The 22,837-nt window shown below is 40.6% G+C and overlaps 2 protein-coding genes across 4 annotated transcripts in view; one reads left to right on the top strand and one right to left on the bottom strand.

Annotated features, from left to right (window-relative positions):
• STT3B (STT3 oligosaccharyltransferase complex catalytic subunit B) overlaps positions 1-1,729 on the top strand; it is a 92,838-nt gene extending 91,109 nt beyond the window's left edge. The window contains exon 16 of the mRNA XM_045005073.1: positions 56-1,729. Coding sequence (XP_044861008.1) covers positions 56-136 — 81 coding nt within the window. The 3' untranslated portion in view covers positions 137-1,729. The remainder of the gene's footprint in view (positions 1-55) is intronic.
• A 5,142-nt stretch (positions 1,730-6,871) lies between these two features.
• OSBPL10 (oxysterol binding protein like 10) overlaps positions 6,872-22,837 on the bottom strand; it is a 144,378-nt gene continuing 128,412 nt past the window's right edge. For all 3 annotated transcript variants that reach the window (XM_045007258.1, XM_045007259.1, XM_045007260.1), the window contains 4 exons: positions 19,651-19,837; positions 17,199-17,381; positions 14,783-14,936; positions 6,872-9,665 (listed from right to left, as the gene is read on the bottom strand). In XM_045007258.1, coding sequence (XP_044863193.1) covers positions 9,621-9,665; positions 14,783-14,936; positions 17,199-17,381; positions 19,651-19,837 — 569 coding nt within the window. In that variant the 3' untranslated portion in view covers positions 6,872-9,620. The remainder of the gene's footprint in view (positions 9,666-14,782; positions 14,937-17,198; positions 17,382-19,650; positions 19,838-22,837) is intronic.

The following is a 22,837-nucleotide window of genomic DNA, read 5'->3' as shown; positions in this document are numbered from 1 at the left end:
TAAATTCTAGAGCATTATAATTAACTAATACAATGTATTCTGTTTTTCTTTTTAGACTGCCAAAAGGAAGCGGGGCTACATTAAGAATAAACTAATTTTAAAGAAAGGCAAGAGACCCAACAGGAAGACAGTTTAAATACACTGTTCTGATTGCTAATACGAAGCAGTTGTCCTTGAGATAACCAGTCTTTGCCTTTAGCTCAAGTCATGTTTCACAGCAACATGAGGGTACAGAACCATCATTGGTCCAGATTATTGTACAAAATTTTCAGGCAATGTCTGATTTAAAAAATGTTGGCTTATTGAGAACAGCTGTTTTAGATTTGTAATGTGAAGCAAGACAGAGCTGCTGTCCAAGTCTAGCAGCAGATTTTTGTTTCTTGGTACATATTATCCTTCAAATCTGTTGAGAATTTGGACTGATTGCACCAAAGAACCCTCTAATTTGGTCCTTGGCACATGCATACTTGTCAATTTTTTTAAAATATACTTCAGCTGAATAAGCAATATGTAATGTAAACTGGAATGGTGAAATCTGTAAAGTGATGAGTTTTTCCAACCTGTTGATTTTTTTAAAAAACAATTAAGAGACTATGGAGATCTTTGTAATTCAGCTATTAGAAAACACAGATTACTCTCCCTTCTAGTATTTATTTACATGGGTTCATTAAATGTACTTTCTCTATTGCTGTAAATTTTTTGGTCTGGACTATAAGAGGCAAGCTACGTTTTCAGAAAAAACTGGACATATTACAGTACTTGGATGATCAGTTTAAATTGAACAGGCTGCTTTTGTTAAAAAAACAATTGCAGTATTGCTGCCTTACACAGCACAGATCTTGTATAATGTAGATATAAGGGCTAAATTTGTATCTTTCTGAAAATCTGAAGCAACATTAATGAATGCTACTGAGCACTACAACAGCTGGTGTTTCAGAACTAAAAAACTAATTTTGTGAAATGTTTACATGGTAAAACAAATACACCTTTTTTAATTTAAAAAAAAAAAGGTTGACAAGTATACAAAATTCCCTTTCTGTGGCTGTTCGGAGAGAGAGAGAGGGTTTATAAACCCCAACCTACCTTTTTTTGTGAGGGCAGGTGAGGGTTTTGGGGGGTTTTTTTGAGGAAAGGATTGTTTCTCTCTGCATTTTTATTTAGGGTGCTTAATCAGTTGATGAAACTTCTGCTTTAGTGCTATTTGCTTTCTTTTATTTTTTTTTAAAGTGACAATTGTCAAATTAAATGCACTAAAATACAAATGGAGATTGAACATGTTCACTTTCCAGCTATAGGAAACTTTATACAGACTTGAAAAATTTCTTGTTCTTTTAATAAAGTGAAAGAGAGGGTTTTTGCTGTTTATTTTCCTGCCACAGGATGCAACTCATTTTTATATAAGCAAATCTAATTTACACCAGAAGTGTTGGTGTAAAATGCAGAATAGTATGTACCTTTCATGAAGAAAATGTAAATTTACAATATTCAGTGAGAATGTTACTGCTGATTTTTCCCAAGGTGTAGAATATTTTTTGATTTATAAACTCCTTTTTGAGCTTAATGGTTCTTTTACAGACCAATACTACAGCTGCAACATTTTCACAGAACTAAAAATTCTGGATTTCTGACCCTTTGCCCTTTTGAGATTTCATTTTACTTTGTTGCTTTAAAGCTCAATGCAGACCAGTTGTTAACTATAGGGGAAAATAAAGTTAATTCAAGTTTTGTGTTAAGGTGTCCTGTCATTTTTGCTCTTAAAATTAACTTGAAAAATTGGTGCTCTTCTACTAGCATGAATCCTTTGGCCCACTAGAGGAGATTAAAATGTAGGATTATTACAATTTGATCAAGCTATAAACATGTCTAAGAGACACTTCTACTAATTTAATCCCTTCAGTGAAGGTATAATTCTACATTTGAGATCATGGTATAGTCCGTGTCTGCACTGAGTTCACCACAGGATTAAGAAAAAAAAAAATTGCCCATTATGAAACATATGTTACTTCATATGAAAATTCTCTACTTCATCATTTTTGCCTCAATCACTAAACTTGCAAAACAACATTAAGCTTGGGCCTGTTTTAACAATGCTCTAAAGCCTTTGTTCTCAAATTCTGTGTTCTTCCAAAAAATATTTAAGTAACCTTACTTGGTCATAAAGACTACTCCACTTCCCAAAGTGCAAAGTTGTTGGCCTTTGTGGGAGGATTGTCAGAGCTGCTATTACTGCGTCAGTGAAGCCACAGTAATCACTAGTAATTTAACCATGTTCCTTTCCAAGTTAAGTCTATTCCTAGAAAGTTCACAAAATTGTAGAACCCTCTGTGAATTGCTATTTAAAAATGTCTTCAGGGAGCAGCTACTATCTTTCCCCACACATGCATGTTTTTAAGAGACATATAGCTTGAGCTTTACAATTTGCCATCTGAAGAAAGAAAGGCAATCCTGTTAAGGCACTGAACTTGAATATCCTGGTTCTGTGCCTAAATCTGATAGACTTCCTGTATGACTTTAAGCAAGTCCCAGAGTCTGCTCAGTTTCTTATCCTTGTACTGCAATTAGATTGAAGATTAATGAGATGTTCAGCTACTATGGTGATTGTTATAGAAAAATTTATAAATACATTAAGGAATCTAGGCTAAGCACCAGCAGCAAGTGAGGAAGTGAGCCAGCTCCATGGGGAAATTACTTACCTGTAATTCTACTTACTTTAAAATAGTATGTCAGAAATTTTTATTTTCACTTCCTAGCACTGAAAAAGAACAACAGGCTTGCTTGTTAAGGAATGTGTACCATTGAAGGAAGTGGTAGCGTAACTGAAAACAAACCATGTCAGCTACCAGCATTTCCATACCACCATGTTGCATATAAATATACTACTTTCTACTCACTCCTTTGAATTGCACCTATTGTGCTGGGGGCTAACTCAAAATGTATGATTAATCACATCCAAAACTCTGAGGGATGGTAGGTAAAAACTTATATGCAGAATTACAGGATTTCTGAAAACACTGGGCAACTAGGGAACAGGATGGGTAAAATACTTCATCTGCCTCCACTAGGGAGGTTCTTGCCAGCTACTAGTGTAATAGTGGAGTGATTAAACAAACATTTAAAAATCAGTTTGATTTCTTACACTTGCTGAATAACATACTTCAGCTGCTGGTTCTGTGGTTGACCACAGAGTGTGGAGAGGTGTTCTGTTTGTCAGTCATTGACATGAAAGTCTGCCCTCCTCTACGTGGAACCTAAAAGTCTGCCACCAGGCAAATCTACAACTGTCCATGCTTGAGGCAGCAGAACTCACCACTGTGGCATGCATCAGCAGTACAGGGCATCTGAATCTAATGGCAGACCAGTATGCACTAGCTTAAGCTCCTGCTATGTGTGTTGCAGATGTAAATTTCCCAGGGTCAAGCCTTTCAAAGCTCCACCTGGCTATTGCGTCACAGATTACCAAGCCTTCAAGGATGGCAGTCCCAGTGGTGAAAATCCAAAGGGGGATTCTAAATGAATCCCAACATCATAGGTCAAGATTCTGGGGCACAGTATCATAATTGCAGCAGGTCACTCCTTGAGCAGAGCCACTTCTATAACAAAGGCATCATGGGAAGACTGGGCAAGGGGTAGCTGTTATCTGTTCTACCCCCTTCAAGACTAGCTAGCTGTGCCCCACGTGTCAGTCGCTGGTCCAAAACAACCACCTTAGGCACAGGTTCTTGGCTCACATACCTTAGGTATGGCTCATAGATAAAAATCTTGCCCAGTTTCAGCTCAATCAGCTTTCTTGGAAATCTGCCAAAACTGGAAAGGCTCTTCCCCTGTAAGTTTTTGCTGTCTTAATGCACTTCCATAACAAACATGCATTTGGAATCAGATGAATCCTTTGGCCCATTTGAGTCCAAGTATTATCCACCACCAGTTGGCCTGTTCCTACCCAAACAGCTGGAATTGGGAAGAGGGCTTGGAGAACTGATATTTCCTCAGTGCACTGAAGCTGCTTCAATGGCCATCATTTCCTGCACGCGGAGCGCTGTTCTCAGGACAGAGCTGCATCAGTAGAACCCCAAGACACGGCTTGTCTTGATGTACTCAGGCTTATTCGTGGAGGTTTTACCTTTTGGAAGCATTCTGCTTGGTTTCAAGCTCAACTTACAGGAATCTAGACTCGGGTGCCTCAAAGACAGTGCTCTCTCATCTTTCTTCAGTGCATAGTGTGACATCCACAAGCAGTTTTGGGGCTCCCTACCTAACATGGTGAATGCAAAGGTAAAAGCAATTAATAGCATCTATCTGTTCAAAGTTCTGCCATACTGTAACATGGTTTAAAGATAAGTGGCCTGCTTTCCTATTTCAAATGTGTCTGAAGACGAGAGTATTTAAAAAGCATGAAAAATTTTTCCTGCACTGAGACAACATGCTAAAAGATCTGAAAATTACAAGGCACAGAAATGTCTTAACTCAGTCACCAGTACACCAAGAAAAGAGAGAGCAACCTCAGGAGCAATGAAGCACAAAAACTGAGGCAACAACTAAAACACACAAATATACCTAGCAAGTACCAGAAATCTGAGGCATGTAAGTACTAAGAATAAGTAAGCACACCACATGCCTGCACAGGCGCCAACATGCCAGAACAGGCAAGGCCACAAACCAACAGAGTATTTGCCAAGAAATCTATCCAGGCAACTGTGTGAGACTAATGACTGCAGGGATTTTAAAAAATACACTTTGTGCAAAGATTTGGAATGGTGCAGAAGCACACTGAACAGGGACGTCTTTTGCTGAACATAGTCAAGCAGGACTGTGTGGCTGCAGAATTCCTGTGCTTCCCATGGGTATAGTTTTGGGGCAGGGATTGCCCCCTCCAAACAGGTGAAGCATGGGGGGCACACAGGGTTACGTGCCACTGCCCGGCTGAAGAAGGCTGCATGTCTCAGCTCTGCTGACTGCAGCTAACCACCACCTCCTGGGTCCTAGTGCCAGTTGTGCTCCCTTTCTGTGTGGTAGGAGCCTTCCTGTTTTCTGTGCAACGGAGTGGTGGGGTCCCACACCTGGATCCCTCTAACAAGCCTCCCACACCCAGACCCCCATCCCACTTATCCCCAACCAGCTGCACCTGAACCCCCATCCCATCAAGCCCCACTCCCCCAGCACTCAAACCCCCCTCCCCACACTGGGCCTCAACCACTACCTGAATCCCCTGTAGAGTCCCATTACCTCTGCACCTGGAACCACCACTGAGCCCCTGTGCATCCAGATGTCCCACTGAGCCACCTACACCCAGATTGTCCCACACTTGGATCCTGCTGGGCTGAGCCTGCCTGCTCACACCTGGTGCACCTGGAGCAGAGGGGCAGGCCCAGCCCTTGCACTATGTCAGGGGCAGCCTTACTGCCCAGTCCCTGTACTGGTGATCTCCCACCTCAATGCAGCCAGTGGCCTGTGCTCCCCACTGCCATGCTGGAGCCACATTTATTTGACAAATAAAATTTGCTTAATTTTAAAATATTGGGTGCAGGATTTTTAATTTTTTGGCACAGAATTCCCTCAGGAGTCAAGTCATCAGAACATAAGTTAAATAGATCTTCCCACCAGATTTCTCCAGCTCATCTATGTCACTCCTGCTTGACTCTGTTCATCCTACATAGACTTGAGTGAATAAAGACTGTGATAGCGTCAGTGCCACCAAATGAGGTCTGAGCTTTGCCAGACTTTGTCTAAGAACAGGGCTCAAAACTAGATCTGTAGAACAAAAGCTCCAAGGGAAATCTACATCAGAACCAAGCTTCTTCTGTCTGCCTAAGGCATGTCCATCTTCAAAACCACAGAAATGAAGCCATGTGCTGAAAAGGGCAGCCGGCTGTGCAATATGTGCTGTTGAGTCATCTTTGCAGCCCGTTTCTTTTTCTGGTTCTCAGGACAAGGTTGTGGGGTGTGGATTTTCAACAGTGGAAGAATATTTCAAAGCTAAACTGTTCAGTGAAACTGAAAAAAATTCATATTAGATTGTGTAAACTCTTCTTTCTCCTCCTCTCCCCTCACATTTTTAATCATACAAAATTTGAGGGACTCTATATGGTTTAGACCCAAACTTTAAGTGTTGAATTCAAAATTTAAAATCCCATTATCCAGAGCTGCTGTTTGAATGTTATCTATAGGAACTCATCAAGTTTCATGGGAGGAACAGGGATCAATCATGGCAAGGCTCTTTTACAGAAAGATACACTTAGTAATACACCGCTACCTCGATATAATGCCACCCAATATAACACGAATTTAGATATAATTCAGTAAGCAGTGCTCCGGGTGGGCGGGGCTGAGCACTCCGGTGGATCAAAGCAAGTTCAATATAACACGGTTTCACCTATAACGCGGTAAGATTTTTTGGCTCCCAAGGACAGCGTTATATAGAGGTAGAGGTGTATAACGAATGAAAGTGATACACCTTTATAATATCCTTTCTAAGGGTCTCCCAGTTGATCAAAGGCATGTTACCACCCCAAAATTAATTAAGACTAATTGTTGTAGCCATTGCAAGAATCATCACCAGGGCTTCTCTGCAGAGTTCACACCTCATCCTTACCTGCAGTTGGGTGGTGCTGCGCCTGCCACTAGCTGCCACCTCTTCCCCCACATCTAGCAAGCTAGTTTAAAATTAATTTAAAACAGAATGTTCCCTGTTTATCATGCATTCTCAGCAGAAAAACAAGATTTCAATGGAAGCAGATCCCATATGCAACTGAATGTGGTAAAGAAATATTGTACATCTATAGACCTTTGAGCAAATGGTACCATTTTAATTAATATTTCAATGGAAAGCGACAGCATCCAAACCACTAATTGAAAGAATCATTTATTGACAGTGATGTCAGTTTATGTAATTTTAATTCACATAAATTGTGAAAGGAAGGCTAATCAGAAGTGACTGCCAGAGTATTTTAAAATTTTAACGATAAACTTACATTTTTTGGCTGAACAGTTCTACTTTAAGGAAGAAAAGATTGCATAGGTTCTACATGTGTGCATATAAAGGTAGATCTGAAATACGTTGAGTCACATTACATTTCAAAGTGTACACCGGCTACCCAAAAATTAGTCACTTGCAGGTGCAAGACAGACATTGGAATAACCTACAGAATAAGGCTGGTTACTGCTTAATATTCAAAATCTTGTCTTATTATTTAATACATAGAATATATATTTTATTAATCAGAAAAAATAAAGTGAAGACACTTCTTGAATTTATTTTTGAAATCTGTTTTTGATTCAGATATTTCAAACATGAGTACTGTGCTTGCCTCATGGGATTTATTTTGGAAAGCAGACAGTGGTAACGGCATCCGGGGGTTCTTCACAGTATTAAAAAACAATCAAAAGTTTTATTGGAGCATAAATGGAATGGTCTCACCATGCGGTAACAAATAACCATGCAGAGAAGAAACCCTTAATAAATTAGAAGTCCAAAATTAGTTAAAATTCACCTTAAAATAAGAGCTACAGCATCGTTGTAGCATTGATAGTCATACCGTGAAAAAGGAAAGGTCCAGTCCTGCACTTCTAACAAATATTTGAGGTCTCTAATTCCTCTTTGCAATCAATGCATGGCCAAGTTCTTTGGTGTTAGAAAACTAAAGCTACAGTTTTGAGGGCGTACTCCAATTATGATCTGTTTGATTCTGCATTTTAGACTGTTCTTCATAATTCAATCTACATAATAACTTGTTAATGTTTCCAGTTACTTACCAGACTAACCTCTTTAAAACAAGAGTGGCCCTAAGCAATATAAATGAGTTCCTGCAGACCACAAAGTATATGAATTCTTCTGAAGTTACCTGTAAGTTCATCTCTTATCACAGGGGCATCATTTTGACATAATTACAGAAAAGCATCCACTATACCTAAAAATAAAGCTTTCCTTACAAACAATACTTCTGTACATTAAAACTGATCCTGTACAGTCTATATTTCTTTAAAATAGGTTTTAAAACATTTAAGAAAAAAACCTAGATTTTTATGTGCAGAGAAAAGTATGTACAGGCAGATACAATGTGGCTTTAAGAGATAAAGGACACTACAAGCTATTTAATAGAGATCTAAAACTCGTTAAATTGAAAGATCTATTGAAGGCCAATTCCATGTTAACAATGAATGGTGCATTCAATTACATATACACCTGAGTGCTGTATAATTTCTGACTTATCCAAGTAACCTTAATATCTACTAAAAATAACTAACATAAAATGCAGACACATATGAACAGATGAGCAATGCATCAACCTAAATATATTTGTCTAGTATCTACAAGCAGCTGTATTAAGAAAGCAGACAAAAGGCACAAAATTAGCCAGTACTACTGAAAGTTAGGCATTCATGCTACTGTTCGTTAGAAATATAGTGGTGTTTATAAGGGTCACCATAAAAGTAAATTAAGCACTGAGCAGAAGTCAGTTTACTACATTTTTGTCCATTACTGTACTTTCTCTTGAAAATCGATACATCTCACTTTAACTGAAATGCAGCTACGCGTTAATACACTGTATATTTTTAGAAGTTCACTTTCTTCACCTCAGTGGTTTACTTACAAAGTAAAATCAAGCTATAGATTTTTACATTGCAAAACAAATCACTGCCCCCAGTATTATTTTTTACTTTACTAAAGCCCTTATTTCACCATGAAGTAGTAAGTTAGCAAATAATGCCTGGTGTAAAAGTAGCATTTTCTGAGAAAATGTCACAAAGCAATCAGCTGGGCTTAAAAAAAAAAAGAACCAAAAATACAGGACTGCTCAAAGCTATAACACAAGACTGATGGGCTGTAAAGCAAGTTCACCCAATGACATCGGCATTTCCTAGCATAACCACTGCCAGTGGTGTTTCACAGAGAGATCCCCTTTCCCACGGTCAAGGGGCTGACAAATGGCCTTGCAAAATATTAAGCATCTCTTTGGAATACAAACAGAAAAAAAGGAGAACAATGGATTAGTACAAACAAGGTTCTTGCAATGGTATTGCTACTTTTTATAAGATGGTAAAAAATGCATGCTTATAAGTGAGTCACAAGGACAGAAAACATGCTCTTAAACCAATATCCCAAATGTATCTTGCTTAGGTCACTCAAAGTGAGCCATTTAACCACCATTCAGACTCTGAATGACTGCCAATGACAAGTCACATTTTATAAGTGCAAAACGTTTTTGGCAAAGTGAAAAATACAAAACCTCAAATTGTACTAATAAAAAAGTATTCTTAATTGCCAACACAGGGCCTGATCCCATAAGCAGACAACACATGGAACTCTCATTGACTTCAATGGAAGTTTTGTGCACATAATGTTTAAAGGATCAGGACCTTAATCACTGTTAGTGTGTGTATAACATGTTTACATATATATCAAATCAATACACAGTATGTGTGTGCATGTATATATACACACACAAAATGGCTGTTGAATAAACTTGAGCTTGTATCTATTTTCAGATTCATCAATCACAGTATATAGCTCCTTATTTGTATCTTGTTGTAACAAAACTATTCAATGACACCTGAAGGTTATATACTGCATCGGTTTAATGCCTCTAAGATGGGTTTGTTATGAGACAACAGTGTGCTCTGTCTTGTCAATGGGACTTCCAGAGGGGATTGAAGTATATCCAACCATCACCCTGTAAAAAAATTAGGGAGATTTTACAAATGAACCTTTCAATTTTTACAAAGATATACAACACACTACTAAAATAGATTCAATAGAAGCTAAAGGAATATTGTCAAGATATGGCTGTCTGAAAATCCTGTACCTACTACAATTACAAACAACACGTAAGACTTCTAAAACTAAATGGTATTAGTGAAAGCCTTTTACACTTTACTTTGTACAACAGACAGCACTGCATGTGTAGACTGAGTTTCATCTGTGTTAAAAAAGTCCTTATAATATCAGCAGCGGAAGATGAAAAACCTTCAAAATTTCTTGACAAGGATGTTTTAGAAAAATTCTAAGTTGTGCTAGCTCAGTGGTGCTCTTATCAAAAACTGGAATTTTTTTAGTTTTTCTATTTTTGAAAATCTTGACAGTGCCTATTTAAATATGAAGTTGTTTTGAAGACAAGTATTTTCTTTGCATTTTATCATATTCTGCATCTGCAAAAAGGAAGACAATATTTTTATCTCATTTCCATTCCATACAAAAAATTAATCAACGGTGCCAGGAGTATTACTAGACATGGTTCAAAAATATCTTGCTCAAACTTTCACAAAAATCGTAAAAGGGCCTGACTATATTAGATCATATCCTACCCTCAATCTGTAGAACAACTCCCACCACTGTTAATGGGGGCTGTAAATGGGAACTACAAGAATAAGGGTTACCACCATTTAGTCTATAGTGTCAAATATTTCAATACACAATTGTTTGTAAAATGCTAGAGATTGGTATTTCATTATCCATACCCTTCTGGGTGTAGTTTCCTAACACTTAAAGCCTGTGGATCCAACTATTTAAAAAAACACTGAAGTAGTTTAGATGCATATTTTAAATTTTGTCAACGACTAAAGCTATTGATGGACCTATCCTCCATTAATGTATCTACTTTTTTAAAATCCAGTTATACTGTTGACCTTCAGAACATCCCCTGGCAATGAGTTCCACAAGTTGCCTGTGCGTTGTGTGAAGAAGTACTTCATTATGTTTGTTTTAAACCTGCTGCCCATTAATTTCATTCGGTGACCCCTGGTTCTTGTGTTACATGAAGGAGTAAAGAATACTTCTTTATTCACTTTCACCACACCATTCTTGATTATACAGACCTCTATCATACTCCCCATTGTCTTTTTGCTAAACTGAACAGTCTTTTTAATCTCTTTTCCTATGCAAGCTGTTCCATACCCCTAATAATAATAAAGCTCACCTTAACTGATCACTCTCGTTAGAGTGTATATGGTAACACCCATTGTTTCGTGTTCTCTGTGTCTGTGTGTCTGTCTGTCTGTCTTCCTACTGTATTTTCCAGTGCATGCATCCGATGAAGTGGGCTGTAGCCCACAAAAGCTTATGCTCAAATAAATTTGTTAGTCTCTACGGTGCCATAAATACTCCTGTTCTTTTTCCTAATAATTTTTGTTGCCCTTCTCTGTACTTTTTCCAAATCTAAATTACCTTTTCTGAGATGGGGCGACCAGAACTGCATGCAGTATTCAATATGCGGGCATACCAGGGATTTATAAGTGGCATGATGATATTTGCTGTCTTATTTTCTATCACTTTCCTAATGGTTCCTAACAGTGTCAGCTTTTTTGACTGCCACTGCACACTGAGTAGATGTTTTCAGAAAATTATCCCCAATGACACCAATATCTCTTTCTGTAGTGGTAACAGATAATCTAGACCCCACCATTTTGTATGGATAGTTGGGATTATGTTTTCCAATGGGCATTACTTTCCATTTATCAACACCGAATTTCATCTCAAATTTCATTTTGTTGCCCAGTCACCAGTTTTGTGAGATCCCTTTGTAATCCTTCGCAGTCAACTTTGTGTATCATCTGCAAACTTTACCACCTGACTGTTTATCCCATTTTCCAGATCATTTATGAAGATGCTGAACAGCACTGGTCGCAGTACAGATCCTTGGGGGACCCCACAATTTACCTCTCTCTATTGTGAAAACTGACAATTTATTCCTATCCTTTGTTTCCTAACTTTTAACCAGTTACTGATCCATGAGAGGATCTTCCCTCTTATCCCATGACTGCTTACTTTGCTTAAGAGCCTTTGGAGAGGGATCTTGTCAAAGGCTTTCTTTGACACCACAAAGAATTCTAATAGATTGGTGAGGCATGATTTCATTTTACAAAAGCCCTGCTGACTCTTCCCCAACTTATGTTCATGTATGTAAATAATCATTCTGTTCTTTACTATAATTTCAACCAATTTGCCTGGTACTGAAGTTAGGCTTACTGGCCTGTTATTGCCAGAATCATCTCTGGAGCCGTTTTTAAAAAAATCAGATTTATAAATTAACTATCGGCCAATCATCTGGTACAGAGGCTGATTTAAGTGATAGGTTATATATCACTGTTAGTAATTGTGCAATTTCATATTTGAGTTCCTTCAGAACTCTTGGGTGAATACTATCTGGTCTTGGTGATTTATTACTGTTTAATTTAATCCATTTGTTCCAAAACCTCTTCTATTGACACCTCAATCTGGGGGCAGTTCCTTAGATTTGTCACCTAGAAAGAATGGCTCAGGTTTGGGAATCTCCCCGCACCCTACATCCTCTCCAGTGAAAACCAATGCAAATAATTCATTTAGCTTCTCTACAATGACCTTATCTTCCTTGAATGCTCCTTTAGCACTTCACTCGTCCAGTGGCCCCACTGATTGTTTGGGAGGCTTCCTGCTTCTGATGTACATTAAAAAAAATGTTGCTGTTTGTTTGTATGACTTTTATTAGTTGCTCTTCAAGTTCTTTTCTGACCTGCTTAATTATACTCGACTTGCCAGAGTTTATGTTCCTGTCTATTTTTCTCAGTAGGATTTGACCTCCAATTTTTAAAGCATGTCTTTTTGTCTCAAAACTGCCTCTTTCACTCTGTTTAGCAATGGTGGCATTTGAAGGGGGGGGGGCTCTGACTAGTTTTTTTTCTTTATTTGGGGGACAGGGTCGGTCATCCATCTGCTGTCCAGACTAGGAATCCCAAGAAGTGTGCTGCTTGCCTAGAGCTAGAATTGCCACTGAGACTCATCAAGGCCTCGCACTGCTACCCTTTCCTACTTATCCATGTGGGCATCAACGATACTGCCTAGAATGACCTTGAGTGTATTCCTACAGACTACATGGCTCTGGGGAGAAGGATAAAAGAGTTAGGGGCACAAGTGGTGTTCTCACCCATTCTCCCTGTTGAATGAAAACGCCCGGGTAGAGACTGTGTGGCTACTCAGGTGGTGTTGGCAAAAAGGCTTTGGCTTCTTCGACAATGAGCTGATGTTCCAGGAAAGAGGATTACTGTGCTGAGATGGCTCTGTTATCAACTATTGGGAAGAGCATCTCAGGACATCATCTGGCTAACCTGAGCTTTAATCTAGGTCCTAGTTACCATGGACCCTTCCGTAAAGGGGAAGGGATGCAGACTGGGATAAGTAAAGAACATGTCAGATCTTTTAACCAGCTTGAATGAATTCAAATCGGCGGGGCCAGATGCTATTCACCCCAGGTTACTGAAGAAATTAGCTGAAGAAATCTCGGAGCCACTGGCAATAATATTTACAAACTCATATGTGACAGGAGAGGTCCCAGAAGACAGGAGAAGTGCCCATCTCTAAAAAGGGGGGAAAAGGAGGAGATGGGGAACTATAGACCTGACTTCAATACCTGGGAAGCTACTAGAGCAATGTATAAAACATTCAGTTTGAAAATACCTGGAGGATGAAGGGGGTAATCGCTAGCAGCCAACATGGATTTATCAAGAAGAAATCATGCCAAACCAGTTTGATTTCCTTCTTTGACAGGGTAACTGATTTGGTGGATAGGGGGAATGTGGTGGACTTCAGCAAGGCTTCTGACATAGTCCCACATGATATTCTGATAAGTAAGCTGGAGAAATGTGGACTTGACAGAACTACCATTAAGTGGAAACATAATTGGTTAAACAACCACAAACAAAAAGTAGCAATTAATGGAATGATGTCAGATTGGAGGAAGGTCTCACTGATCACCATATTTGGGATTGGGAAGGAATTTTCCCCTGGGTCAGATTGGCAGAGAGCCTGGGTTTTTTATTTGTTTTTTGGGGGTTTTGGTTTTTTTTGCCTTCCTCTGCAGCATGGGGCATGAGTCACTTGCAGGTTTAAACTAGGGTAAATGGTGGATTCTCGGTAACTTGAAGTCTTTGAAGACTTCAGTAATTCAGCCAGCTGTTAGGGGTCTATCATAGGAATGGGAGGGGTGAGGTTCTGTGGCCTGCAATGTGCTAGAGCAGGGGTCCCCAACCTTTTTGGGTCCAGGGACCGGTTTCGTTTGCCGGACCCTCCGCAGGCGTGCCTGCGGGAGGTCCAGCTGAGCCGCGGGACGAGCGCTCCCTCCGCAGTCGTGCCTGCGGGAGGTCCGCTGCTCCCGGGGCTCAGCTGGAGCTTCCACAGGCACGCCTGCGGGAGGTCCACCGGCTCCCCGGGAGCAGCGGACCTCCCGCAGGCACGACTGCGGAGGAAGCGCTCGTCCCGCGGCTCAGCTGGACCTCCCGCAGGCATGCCTGCGGAAGCTCCACTGGGTCGGTTCGCGGCCCGGTTTCTAAGAGGCCGCGGACCAGTACCGGGCCGCGGGTTGGGGACCCCTGTGCTAGAGGTCAAAAAGATAATCATGATGGTCCCTTCTGACCTTAAAGTCTATGAGCCATTGCTGAGCATCAAGCTATTTTTTTTTTAAATGGCCAAAAATATGGATTTAGATGTCTAATCATAGAGACCAAATTTATAAAAATTCAGGCATAAATACATTTAACCGAAGGCAGGTAAAAGACAGCTTAAAAAGGAGAACAAGGTTTACAAAATCTAAAATAAATGTCTGATGATTGTTTTTTAGGAGTCAAAGTTTGGAAGGATCAGAGAGATTTAGTCACAATCACAATGATACAAATCAAAAGCTGATTTTAAATTGTTTGCGCGCGCGCGCACACACACACACACACACACACACACACACACACACCCCTCACTGTACTGTGGAACTCCACTACATTCCTATCTTAAAGCAACAAAGAAATGCTTTGGTGTGATTCACATTACCTCCTTGGTAAAATATTTTGGTTTCCAGGGTGTATTAATAGCCACACGTTGCCTCTCCTCTGCTCGCTGCCTTTCCTCAAGGCGGTGCTTGTGCTCCGTTGCTGCATCGATATTGCCTTCTTTCAGGGAGTTGGTGACATGTTGCCAAAGATGCCTGAGTGATTGATCACAGATCAACACAGACAAAATAGAATGAGAACTCCTCAGCAACAGTAAAATGCCTTGTAAAGAGGAATATAAAGTTGCAGGATAAACTTGCCAGTTCTTTTTCATATAATGATGGTGTGTTCATCACATCAGACGTCAAAAATTATAACATTCCAAAACCAGTCAGAGAACACTTCAACCTCTCTGGTCACTCAATTACAGACCTCAAAGTCGCAATACTCCAACAAAAAAAACTTCAGAAACAGACTCCAACGAGAAACTGCAGAATTGGAATTAATTTGCAAACTGGACACCATTAAATTAGGCTTGAATAAAGACTGGGAGTGGATGGGTCATTACAAAAAGTAAAACCTATTTCCCCCTGCTACCCTACTGTTACTCACCTCTTCTTGTCAACTGTTGGAAATGGGCCATCCTGATTATCACTACAAAAGATTTTTTTCCTCCTGCTGATAATTGCTCACCTTAATTGATTACTCTCATTACAGTTAGTATGGCAACAGCCATTTCTTCATGTTCTCTGTGTGTGTATATATATCTTCCTACTGTATTTTCCACTGCATGCATCTGATGAAGTGGGTTTTAGCACGTGAAAGCTTATGCTCAAATAAATTTGTTAGTCTCTAAGGTGCCACAAGTACTCCTCGTTCTTTTTGTTCATTATCTGGCACTCTATTTGTACCATCTCAAACAGACTTTGAACTATCACGTTTTTAATCCTTTTCACTGTATTTTACAGGATACTGTTAACTACTTTTACTGCCGTCATGGTTAACATGTCTATTGTTTATAATATTTTAAAGCTCAAAAATACATGCATATTCCCCCTATTTAGCAAGTGTGAATTCTCTCACCCCATCATATTAAACTATGGACCTGATTTTCAAATGTGTTCAGCACTCAATATCTGGCTACTTAATTTAGGTGCCTGACTGGGAGCTGTTGGGATGCTCAGCTCTTGAAACCTTGGCCCTACATCTTCAAATCAACATGACAATTTTTGATAACTGCTTTGTGTCCAGACCTGTGTGTAGCTCATTAATGAAGATATCATGCAGAGTTTGACCTGTGCGCTAGTTAGCAGAGGAAGCTCACCACAGTCCTTTTGCATCTGTTACTTTAAAAAGCTTCTACTTCTGAACTTCAAAGTAGTGTATTAAAATAACTTAGGAAGATAAGATGTCAAGGACAGTCCCTGCCAGGTTACAATAATGTTCAGTTTAGAACCAAATTTGGTCTTTATCAGTTTGACAGCGTGTCTGCCCTGCACAGAACCCAAATTCAGAGTGCAAATAGTAATGTTGTACAACATGTAGCAATATGGACCAAAAGCTGTCAGAACATGTAAGTTCTTCTGCTTCAGAGCATAACTTTTTTGTAATGTGTAATTTTCAGTGGTGTTTAAGTGAACCATTATTTAAAATTTATTAAATTGTGAGTATTCAGACAGGGACTAAGTATTTACAGTCCATCTGCTAGTGTCAAAAATAAAACAGATACACAATGGAACTGCTGACTTCCTCATTCACACTCATTTTTTTCTGGCTGGGATACAGCAAAAAAAAATGCATTTATGAGAGAGGGAGCATGTCTATTAGCTAGAACATTTCATCTGACCAAGAGCACCCATTTGTAAAATGGATAGAATATATTCATTCACTACAAGCTGAAGCTTCATTCATTCATGCTCTTTAGACTCTCTCAAATGGCAATTAACAGGTGTGACATTACAATTCAATAAAATATTGGTCTTCTAGTGACAAATACATAGACAAATATTTGCAGTAAATTCTAACACAAGTTCTCTGATATAGTGTGTCAAAAAGTCAGGTAAAGGGTGTGGATGCATGACAATTTTTAAAAGTATTTTTATGTTGTGTACAGTCAATAGTTATATAGCTGTGAGAAATAGACATGAAATTGAATATGTAGAAATGACAATTCAGCAACTACTCTCAATAAAGCAGACATAGAAACTGCATTGATTACCTTTCATTTTTAAACTTTACGAAATTCGCACTAGCATTTTTTCATTTAATAACTGAACAGCAGTTATATTGCAGTTTATGTATCAAAAGTAGCTCTGAAAAATCTGTGTATGCAGCTTTCCCTACGCTCTGCCTATAAGAATGTATACTACCCAAAACAAGAGCTTTACTGAATCACACATGAATACACAAAGGTTGCTTCCGTATTAAGTTTTTGTCCAAGCTTCATAAACGGAATTCTCTGATGTCCATAACCTCACCTTGATTCAAAAGGACCTTGTTTTGCTATTGGTCTAATCTTTTTTCGGATAACGGGCAGTTTGTTGGTGTCAATCACTTTGGTTTCTCCATTGCTGTACGTAAATTCCAGTGTGCCATTCCATTCTCCTTGTGCCTTACACACGATAGTATTGGTGGGATTGTGTTTCACTTCTGCTGTAACCCTAATTCCAATATGACAAAAGCCACAATAAAATATACAGTTTATCTTCGTGCCAGCATATTAAAAGGACTATAATCTGCTAAATTCAAACTGGAACAGGTGCACACAAGGGCTACTAGGATGATCTGAGGAATGGAAAAACTACCTTATGAGAGGCAACTCAAAGTGCTTGGCTTGTTTAACCTAACCAAAAGAAGCTGAGGGGAGATATGATTGCTCCCTATAAATACATCAGAAGAAGAAATACCAGGGATGGAGAGGAATTATTTCAGTTCAGCACCAATGTGGACACAGGAACAAATGGATATAAACCAGCCATCAAGAAGTTTGGGCTTGAAATTAGGCGAAGGTTTCCAACCATCAGAGGAGTGAAGTCCTCGAACAGTCTTCCAAGGGGAGCGGTGGGAGCAAAAAAATCTAACTAGCTTCAAGACTGAGCTTGGTAAGTTTATGGAGGGGATGGCATGATGAGACTGTTTACATTGGCATGTAACTGATCTGTGACTGCTAGCAGCAAATCTCTCCAATGGCCGGTGATGGGACACTAGATGGCGAGGGCTCTGAGTTACTACAGAGAATTCTTTCCCAGCTGTCTGGCTGATGAGTCTTGCCCATGTGCTCAGGGTCTAACTGATCGTCATATGTGGTGTTGGGAAGGAATTTTCCTCTGGGTCAGATTAGCAGCGATCCGGGGGGAGGGGGTGGGGCGCAGAGGCGGAGGGTGTTTGTCTTCCTCTGCAGCACAGGTTACTTGCAGGTTTAAACTAGTTCAAATGATGAATTCTCTGTAACTTGACATCTTTAAACCAGGGGAGGGAAACTTTTTGGCCCAAGGGCCACCTCTGGGCATAGATATTGTATGGTGGGCCATGAATGCTCACAAAATTGGGGTTGGGGTGCAGGAGGGGGTAAGGGCTCTGGTTGGGGGTGTGGACTTGGAGGTGGGGCTGGGGATGAAGGATTTGGGGGTACTCCCGGCTGGGATCGAGGTGTTTGGAGAGTGGGAGGGGGATCAGGGCTGGGGCAGGAGGTTGGGGAATGGGGACAACCTCAGGGGTGCAGGATCCAAGTGGCACTTACCTCAAGTGGCTCCCGGAAGCAGCAGCATGTCCCTTCTCTGGCTCCTATGCAGAGGCACAGCCAGGTGGCTCTACATGCTGCCCCGTCTGCAGGCACTGCCCCTGCAGCTCCCATTGGAGTGCTGGAGGGGGCCATTGGAGCAGGGTCATTGGAACACCTAGGAGCCGGAGCGGGACAATGCCGTGGCTTCCGGGAGCCATGTGGAGTGGCCCCCAACCCTGCACCCCAGCTGGAGACCCGGAGGGGGGCCATGCCGCGGATTCCGGGAGCCGCATGGTACGGCCCCCGACCCTGTGCCCCAGCTGGAGTCGGGCAAGCCCCAGACTCCGCTCCCCAACGGGAGTTTGCGCGCCAGCTTAAAACGGCTCGTGGGCTGGATCTGTCCCGTGGGCCGCAGTTTGATTTGAGGACTTCTGTAATAGACCCGTAACCTCTGGCTGAGTTACTGGAGTGGGTGGGTAAGGTTCTGGGCCCTGCAATGTGCAGAAGATTGGAGTAGATGATCATGATGGTCACTTCTGACTTTAAAGTCTATGAGTCAGAGTATCCAAGCAATTTTAAAAATCAACTGTGAACAGATATGTTTAAATTAGAAACAGAAATCTGACTTTGTTGCATCAAAAAGAGCAAGTGCAGACTGTGTGTGGTATATCTGTGCTGAGATATTCCCGCCATAGATCTTCTAGCATATTTTCTCTCTTTCCCTGGCATAGCTGTGGCTTGAATTAAAAATACACATCAGTCTGGGTTTTCAGCACTAACTCAGAATTTGTTTGCTATAGTGGACTGAAGAGAGACACTTAAAACTGTGTTAAAAATACACCCAGATTTTAAAGCTCAAAATCTGACACCCCAGAACCTTAACATTGTTACATTCTGATGTGAAAGGTCCCAGATTCAAAGTATCTATATTTGTTTTTTCAAACCTACAAATCACATTTTAAACAAATTTTTTTAAATGGAAAAGCTGTAATGAGGTGCTGGCATGTGCAGGAATGTTTTGTTTTATTTTAAAAAAAACACATGATAAAACACTATATAAATTTAATTTGGCTTTTGCATATTAATTACACACAAACACACCCAAACAATTTTACAGTAATAAATACAGAAAAAACTGAAAAAGTTTTCAAATACACTCTAACATATAGTACAAAAGGAAGCAACCCAATAGACAGCAGTTTCAATACCTGTGAACTTTTCCTCCATAGAAAGGCTTGGTGTGGAATGTGACAGTAGCAGAATAGCCAGTCTTGGCACAGTTAATACTGACTTTACCTCCAAGCTCCACCCATGGAATGGTAAGTATAGAACGTGCATAGGCACTAGGCAGCGTGAACACATATTCTTCCTCATGTTCCATTAAGTAAAGAACACCTAGGAGAGAAAGGTTGGAAAGTGAAATGATACTAGTGTACTGATGAGAACATGCAGTCTCTGGCCAATTACTACCAGCAAATGGTAATTCACACAGAGTAATAGGAGACCCTCATCATGAAGTCAGAGTGCCTCTACCAGTAAGCCTCCCTCAGAAGAAATCTGCTCAAACATAAAAAGGTATGGCTTCAGTTCTGCATTTTAACCAAGTGATACTTCAAAATGATACAGGTTATCAATAAAACATAAGTACAAACTGGTAAGACCAAGGGAAAAAAAAATCTCGTAAGAGCCAACTCAGTAAGTCTGAAACACTTTGTAGCTCCCTCTATCCCCATAAAAAAAAAAAGCTCTTTTGGGACAAAGAGCCCTAAGAAGAGTGGTCCGGGGAAGGAAGTCACCTAGAACTTTGCTCTCTCAATATAACAGACTTTCTCCCATGCATTCTTTCTAGGCCCCGCATCCAGTAATCGAATGCACGCTAGCCCACTTACGGAACACATTCACCCCTGCCACTCCTCTCAACTCTGCTCTCCCCTTTGATTTGATTCTTTTCTATATAGGGTCTTATACTGCCCACATCGCTGTAGTATTTGAATGCCTTCCAAGAGGACATTAAATGACGTAACCCAGGGGTCGGCAACCTATGGTACGGGTGCCAAAGGCGGCACATGAGCTGATTTTCAGTGGCACTCACACTTCCTGGGTCCTGGACACTGGTCCGGGGGGCTCCGCATTTTATTTAATTTTAAATGAAGCTTCTTAAACATTTTAAAAACCTTATTTACTTTACATACAACAATTGTTTAGTTATATATTATAGACTTATAGAAAGAGACCTTCTAAAAATGTTAAAATGTATTACTGGCACGCGAAACCTTAAATTAGAGTGAATAAATGAAGACTCGGCACACAATTTCTGAAAGGTTGCCGACCCCTGACGTAACCAAACATCTGCCACATGGAGTTCATTCTCTCTCTCAACCTCTCCCCAGAAGAAGCCTGCGTGCAATGCAGTGCCCTTCTGTTCTCCTTGGATCCTACCTACTACCACCTGATCCCACCCCGCTGCACTAGTTTGCTCTACTCTTTGCTGCACGTGTGACTTGTCTGTGACAGCTGGAGCAGCACTTTGAATCCATCTGGCTCCAGTGAGAGGCCAGCAGCAGCAGGGTGCAGGAATCTTCACAGCTAGCTAAGGAAGCTGGCTGCTGCTCCCTGCCTAGTCAGAGGATCTCTGTGTCTGAGACTTGGTTCACACTACCCACCCCTGAGTGATGTAGATATACCGACCTAGCATCCGGTGTAGAGAGCGCTATATTGACAGGAGGGCTTCTCTCACCAACACAGATACCGTCTCTTGGGGGAGAGGGGAGAGTATCTAAGCTGACAGGATAAATTCTCCCGGCAGCATAGGTAGCATCTTCACTAAGCACTCCAGCTGCACCACTGTTAGTGTAGACAAGCCCCGAGCCTCTACTACCACAATGAAGGTTCTGTCCCATCATAACTGTGGGTGGGTTTTCAAAACAAATGACATTTGTAAAGTACATCACATAGGAAAGTGAACAATACAAATACATGCTGCAAACACTGCACATGAATTCTGCAACCCCAAATAGTCTTGGTCCAATAAGAGATATTGTCTCACCAAATACCCTTAGCAGTTCAGCTTAGGAAATGTCAGTCATCAAAAATAAAGTTGGTTCTATCGACTTTGATTTTAATGTATCTTTATTTTTAATTTTAATAGCTTCCTAGGAGCCAAAATGGTGGCTGGGGGGAGGGGAATCTTTGCAACAGAGATTTAAAAAAAAAGCCACCACACCACTACATACTTAGAATTCAGAGGCTCTTTGACCATCAAATAACAGTTTTTATGCAAATTGGATGTAAAAACCTTTACAGTTTCTGTTTAGCTATGGAACTGTATTAGTATGAGCCATTTTCCTCGCAGTACTGGGGAAAGTTCACAACATAAATATAAATTAGTATTTTATTTTTGCCAATATAAAAATATATTCTCAGTACAGGATATAAAGACAAACCTAAACCATTCAGAGTTTAAAAGAAGGAGTTCTGCTATAGCATTATGGAAAATGTGGTACTCCAACCCATTGGACTAGGTAGAATAAGGAGTTTAGTCACTTCAAGACTGGAAGTGTTCCCAGAGGCACGTAAATGTCTTTAGCAAACCATCATTGCTTTCTGGAGCTGCTCTTGTTACTTCTGTACACTCAACCTGCCAATAATGAAACAGCCAACACCTCTATTCCCCTAAGCGAGTTTGACACAAATGACCTGGAAGATGTATGGAAGGTGGGACAATGCAACAGAACAAGTGATGGAGTAAACTATTTTTAACCCTTTGCATTGGATGGTCAAAACTTTCCACTTTGCATGCTAAGCCTCACTGGGTATGTCTACACAGCAAAGAAAAACTTGCAGCTGGTACGTGCCAGCTGGCTCAGGCTGCGGGGCTGTTTCATTGCTGTGTAGACTTCAGGGCTTGGGCTGGACCCCAGGCTCTAGGACCCTGCAGGGTGGGAGGGTCCCAGAGCTCAGGCACCAGCCCAAGCCTGGAAGTCCACACAGCAATGGAACAGCCCCGCAGCCTGAGCCCCATGAGCCTGAGTTGACTGGCATGGGCCAGCAGCCGGTTTTTCTTTGCTGTGCAGACACACCGTGTGTGTGTGTGTGTGTGTGTGTGTGTGTGTGCGCGCACACACACCCCATTCCAAAACATTACAACAAAGCTGAAGTACATACTTTGCTTAGAACGACTACAGGAAAGTTTACATCACCATCACCACAGTGAAAAGGTGCCATGTAATTGCAGTTGGCATTCCTGTACCTCCTATTAGGGACGGCCTTATTTCTGAAGAATTACATGCCTAAGCTGCAGCATAAACGCAAACCAATGTACGACCAATAAATCAGCATTAAAGCAAAGAGGACTTTCATATTATTAGCTTAAGAAAAAAAAAGCTTACATTTTAC

The sequence above is a fragment of the Mauremys mutica genome, chromosome 2 (assembly GCF_020497125.1).
Source record: "Mauremys mutica isolate MM-2020 ecotype Southern chromosome 2, ASM2049712v1, whole genome shotgun sequence".
NCBI classification, from domain to species: domain Eukaryota; kingdom Metazoa; phylum Chordata; order Testudines; family Geoemydidae; genus Mauremys; species Mauremys mutica.
The sequence above is the reverse complement of the archived record's forward strand: the minus strand, read 5'-3'. Positions and strand labels throughout refer to the sequence as shown.